At 41.4% G+C, this 5,753-nt stretch overlaps 2 protein-coding genes across 2 annotated transcripts; both read left to right on the top strand.

The window, feature by feature from the left end:
- Positions 1 to 433: 433 nt before the first annotated feature.
- On the top strand, positions 434 to 1,378 carry LOC128210921 (uncharacterized). The gene has a single exon (XM_052915266.1). The coding sequence runs from the start codon at positions 434 to 436 to the stop codon at positions 1,376 to 1,378; it is 945 nt and encodes a 314-aa protein (XP_052771226.1).
- A 1,651-nt stretch (positions 1,379 to 3,029) lies between these two features.
- On the top strand, positions 3,030 to 5,396 carry LOC128212407 (decorin-like). The gene is made up of 2 exons (XM_052917859.1): positions 3,030 to 3,099; positions 3,981 to 5,396. Exons 1-2 carry the CDS (start codon positions 3,079 to 3,081, stop codon positions 5,196 to 5,198), a joined length of 1,239 nt encoding a protein of 412 aa, XP_052773819.1. The 5' UTR covers positions 3,030 to 3,078; the 3' UTR covers positions 5,199 to 5,396.
- Positions 5,397 to 5,753: the final 357 nt, after the last annotated feature.

Genomic DNA, 5,753 nt, shown 5'->3' with positions numbered 1-5,753 from the left:
AATTATTCATTAGGTAATTTTTATTTCCATCTGATGTACTAATGGTTCACTGATAAGGCCGTCTATATGTTATATTGCTAAAGTACTGCAAGGCTGGAAAGAGGGCTTTGCGTGACTATTTGCCATTTCAATATGAAAAGGTTTCTACAAATATGATTACACTTCTACATCAAAGCATGACTGATCGTGTAATAAAACAATCATTGAAACATTTAATAGAGATTTATCATTGTTACAAAAAGAGTATCATTAATTTGAACTCGCTTCTCAAAGGAATTTTTAATTATAGTCTCATATTTTTTTATTAACTGTTTTGTCTAAACAAATGAATTTTATTTACTAATTGAATTGGTTGAGATATAAAAAAAGTTTCAGACTCACGCTATATTCCAAGGGTTTTATTTCACTGTTAATTGAAAGAAGTAAAGTCAATATGTCAGACTCAACAACTGTGACCTATCTCTTGAGGAGGAAAATTTATTCCGCAGCGGTGGCCGAACTTCCGTCCCAACAAAAAAGAAAAGTCCGTGCCCGATCCCTGAAACGTCCCCTCAACCGTGGCCGATCCCTACCATTCCCCTCAACCGTGGCCGATCCCTACCATTCCCCACAACCGTGGCCGATCCCTACCATTCCCCACAACCGTGGCCGATCCCTACCATTCCCCACAACCGTGGCCGATCCCTACGATTCCCCACAACCGTGGCCGATCCCTACCTTTCCCCACAACCGTGGCCGATCCCTACCTTTCCCCTCAACCGTGGCCGATCCCTACCATTCCCCTCAACCGTGGCCGATCCCTACCATTCCCCACACCCGTGGCCGATCCCTACCATTCCCCTCAACCGTGACCGATCCCTACGATTCCCCCACAACCGTGGCCGATCTCTACCTTTCCCCACAACCGTGGCCGATCCCTACCATTCCCCTCAACCGTGGCCGATCCCTACCATTCCCCACAACCGTGGCCGATCCCTACCATTCCCCACAACCGTGGCCGATCCCTACCATTCCCCACAACCGTGGCCGATCCCTACCTTTCCCCACAACCGTTGCCGATCCCTACCATTCCCCACAACCGTGGCCGATCCCTACCTTTCCCCACAACCGTGGCCGATCCCTACCATTCCCCACAACCGTGGCCGATCCCTACCATTCCCCACAACCGTGGCCGATCCCTACCATTCCCCACAACCGTGGCCGATCCCTACCATTCCCCTCAACCGTGGCCGATCCCTACCATTCCCCACAACCGTGGCCGATCCCTACGATTCCCCCACAACCGTGGCCGATCCCTGATAAGTTTTCACAACCGTGGCCGATCCCTGATAAGCCTTCACAACCGTGGCCGATCCATGATAAGTCTTCACAACCGTAGCCAATCCCTGATAATTCTTAACAACCGTGGCCGATCCCTGACAAGTCCTCACAACCTAGGCCGAACCCTGATTACTCTGAACAACCGTGGCCGATCCCTTATAAGTCTTCGCAACCGTGGCCGATCCCTGACAAGACTTCACAACCGTGGCCGATCCCTGATAAGTCTTCACAAGCGTGGCAGATCCCTGATAACTCTAAACAACCGTGGCCGATCCCTGATAAGTCTTCACAACCGTGGCGGATCCCTGATAACTCTAAACAACCGTGGCCGATCCCTGATAATTCTAAAAAAAAACCGTGGCCGATCCCTGATATATCTTCACAACCGTGGCCGATCCCTGATAACTCTAAACAATCGTGGCCGATCCCTGACAAGTCTCCGCAACCATGGCAGATCCCTGACAAATCTCCACAACCGTGGCCGATCCCTGACAAGTCTTCACAACCGTGGCCGATCCCTGAAAAGTCTTCACAACAGTGGCCGATCCCTGAAAAGTCCCCACAACCATTTATTTCTGTTAGTACGTACACACAATTTAAACCAAAAGTAAGATTTATATTTCAATTTGTATAAGGTTAAAGTTTTAAGAAAATAGAATGATGGTTGCTGCCCCAACCATCCCGCTGACCTATTTTATACGGTACGGAATGCATTTATGGCTACGGTTTTGAAGCAGTCTTACAAATAAACCTTCAACGAGGCTCATGTCCTTGATGGTTAACTCTGAAGCCTTTCAGATGCGATATATAGATTTATAGATTTCACTGACCAGGATGATAACACCAATATCTTTATATACGTTTTTTTGCAACGAGTCATACACGACATTACAGTCTTAAAGATCAGTCCATGAAAACGTAAGAGATAAAGCATTTGTGCAGCAAATTTATGAAAAGAAAAAGCGTCAAAATCATAAATGATTTCGGTTATTTTGTCATTTTCTTCTCTGCTTCTGTCATGAACTCATTTTTCAACTTTATAGATTATAAAATAAACATACCGCACATGACAATTTTCCTCCAATAGTACTAGAATAGTAAGTACCCAAATACTGAATACCCCCCCCCCCACACACACACACACACACACCATGCTGATATGCATAACGCATTTAATAAATAAAGTTAGTTTTAAAGTACAACATGTAAACAAAATACAGACATTACCGATTCTGAATGTCATGTATAAGATAATGATGGAAATTTTCTGTTTGAGTTAGATAATATTATATCTTCTGTAATGATGTATAATGGCACCGGCTAACTTAAATCGGCAAACTTAACCCAAATAGTTTTCAAAGTTTACATCTCGGGTTATTGTGTAGGCTGTAAATGTAAGCAAAAAACCAATGCTATAGCAATAAGAATATGTTGGTCAGCCCCAGGTCAGCAGAAACCATCAACTTTGTTGTTTTTTTGCATTAAAATTCTTTGCATTAATTACAAGAGACAAATAAATTTTACTTTTCAAATCTTTATTATTCCCAGCCCCTATAAACAAAGTTGTGCAAGGTATGTCAAAGAGTTCCCTGGCCTTTCTGTTGACGTACGTCCAAGTAAAGTGTAACTTCTGCTACTTGTATAGAAATCAGGTTGATAAAGTCCAGTTGTTTACTCTCAAAGTGAAGCGTCCACCATAGATAAGACAATTATGTGCCATCGAGATCATTTTTAGGACGCTCGTGCAGGAATACGATCATGGACAATTTACAAAAGCAGGTGAATAAATTTACCTTCGGGTTTGTCTCTTTCGAATTGGATAGTATTTACATTTTCAGATGTTTTTACTTTAGTGGCATATAAATAATAATATTTGTCACGTGTGTCCGTTCCGGATAGAAAAATCCGACCCGAGGGCACCTGCGTTGCCAGGTAACGAGGCTTGCCGAGTTAACGGCGGGTAGTCGGGTCGGGTGATATTTTTCTAGCATACCTTAAATTTCATTTTTTTATGAAGAAAATACATAAAAAGCTCATTTTGTACATTTCACCATAAGGCGCGTGCGATGATGTTTACTGACGTCATGACGCGCAGTAATTTGTATTCACTGCATACAGCAATAAGTTTCTTCAGTATCACGTCTTTTAATGGGTTGTTTTGTTTTGAAGGTATACTTTTGTAAAGTAAATGTTAATGGAAATCATCCAATGAAATATCATAATTATGGTTTATACATTAAGTGTATAATAAAAGAAATGAAAAGTATTACGTCACAGCGCGTGACTCATCTGGCATGGGAGTGCCAGATGGAATTTTCCAGCACGGCTGACGTCACCGAAAATGCCTATCCGTCGTGCTAGAAAAAATGCTATTTTATATAAATTTTGTTAAAAATGGTCCCTTTAAAATACATTATCAGCTAACTAACAAAGTGTACAAAGAAACAGTTATAATCAAATAGTTCATACATTAAATATAGGTGTTTTTTTAAACAAGTATTATTTTAGTTATCAACATTTTAGAATACACGCTACATTTTCAGCCAATGCAATTGCAGAACGGCAATCATTGAGTACTAGGCTTACACTCTAGCAAGTAAGAATGAAAAGGTGGAAAAAAAAATGCGCATGCTCAGTAATTGTTCATTTATTTGTTTCAGGTTGTATTGCTCCTTGGATCACTTTCTGTGGTCCAATGTTTTATTCTCACAACCGGCCCAGAGTGTTTCCAATCCTGCTACTGTAGACAAGGTATGATAGACTGCAGAAACCGTAACCTTGACAACGTTCCAAACTTTGACGTCACACCGGAAATTGCGTCAGCTTTGTTGACGAATGACAGAGTCTTGAAAGTCCAGCTCGATAGAAATAATATACAGACTATTGGCAGTCAAGCATTCACAAACTTGACCTCTGTGAATGCACGCTACTTTTTCTTCTATTTGGGCAATAATCGCATTTCTGATATTGACATTGCAGCTTTCAAGAGTTTTGAAAGTAAAGTGCTTCAGGTGTTTTTACAAAATAACAGATTGGTACAAGTTCCGAATGAAATTACCCAGTTGCTTGTCACCAATTTAGACCTGTCTGGCAACCCTCTAACAAACTTCGATGCTCTCGCCGACAAGAGCATCTATCAAATGACTTTAGGCCTGGGTTCGGTGTCTACATGGCCACAGTCTTTGTCGAATACCACCGTGACTCAATCGTTCCAAGTTCAAGGTTACGATGCCAATGCTCTGAACGGTTTCATTCGCTCGTCATCACTTAAAACGTTGATTTTAGCAGAAACAAATCTTGTCAATCTGAGCTATTTAAACTGTGAGAAGTCCTTCAACTTTTCATCTCTTTCGGACATGTTCCTTCGAAACAATGAGCGATTAGATGTTGACTCCCTCTTTCAATGTAACGGAACCTTACACCTTCAGCAAATCTCGATCCGAGGATCACACCTTCAATCCATCCCCTTTGGTCTCTCTCGGTTGGGCAGCTTGTTGAAAATAGACCTCTCAAACAACAGTATAACAACTATCGGCGACTCGGATCTGAAAGGTCTGGTCAATCTCGAACAACTCTTCATATCTCACAACCCGATAGAGTCAATATCGCTCCACGCCTTCGACAACAACGTTCATCTAAGCACCGTCCAGTTTCTCGATACGGCTTTATCAACGTTTCCACTCGCCGTTACCTCGCTACAAAGTCGTCCCCTCAACCTGGCGTTTACGTACCCCATGTACGTGCAGTGCCGATGTGACGTCCTATCCGATCTTGCCCAAATAAACGGGACGAAGACACTCAACAGGATATATTGTATATCACAGGCAACGATCGACGTCCCGACGGCGTTTGATGACATTCTTTCGAAGTGCCCATGATAGTGTTTTTTTCGTGATGTGTTGAATAGCTTTTTCCAATGTCTGTGCCATTTTCATAAGAAACTTGTCTATGATTTACGGGATTTAGTGATGTTTTGTTTAATAATTGTACATACAATTAATGGGCATTAATCTGTCTATTTAAATACACGTATAAAATCGCTGTAACCCTGATATTTCTATTTGTAATATCTTAACACATTGTCTTTGTATATATTTCTTAAGTTTTAGAAATGTAAAAAAAGATAAAAGTCTGATCTGACACGAATATCTAAGCGTTACTTTGGATTCACAATCGAAGTTCAACCATGATTGGTCTCTTTCATGTATGGAACTAGATGGTAACATTGTATAGAGTTTCAAAGTTAGTTGCCAACTCCTGAGAGGGTTGAAGCCGTAATTGTTCAGTGCCATTATTACAGAAACAAGAGAGAACTCCATTTGATGATTGGATATCGCGAGAGAGAATTATATAGCGAGAGAACGATCTTGGTTTTCATTTTCTAATTTTCTAATATCGCAATAAAACGGGAAAATGATTAGGGAAATTGCAAT

Source organism: Mya arenaria, chromosome 12 (genome assembly GCF_026914265.1).
Source record: "Mya arenaria isolate MELC-2E11 chromosome 12, ASM2691426v1".
NCBI classification, from domain to species: domain Eukaryota; kingdom Metazoa; phylum Mollusca; class Bivalvia; order Myida; family Myidae; genus Mya; species Mya arenaria.
Note: the sequence above shows the minus strand (reverse complement) of the source record. Positions and strands in the feature narration are given on the sequence as shown.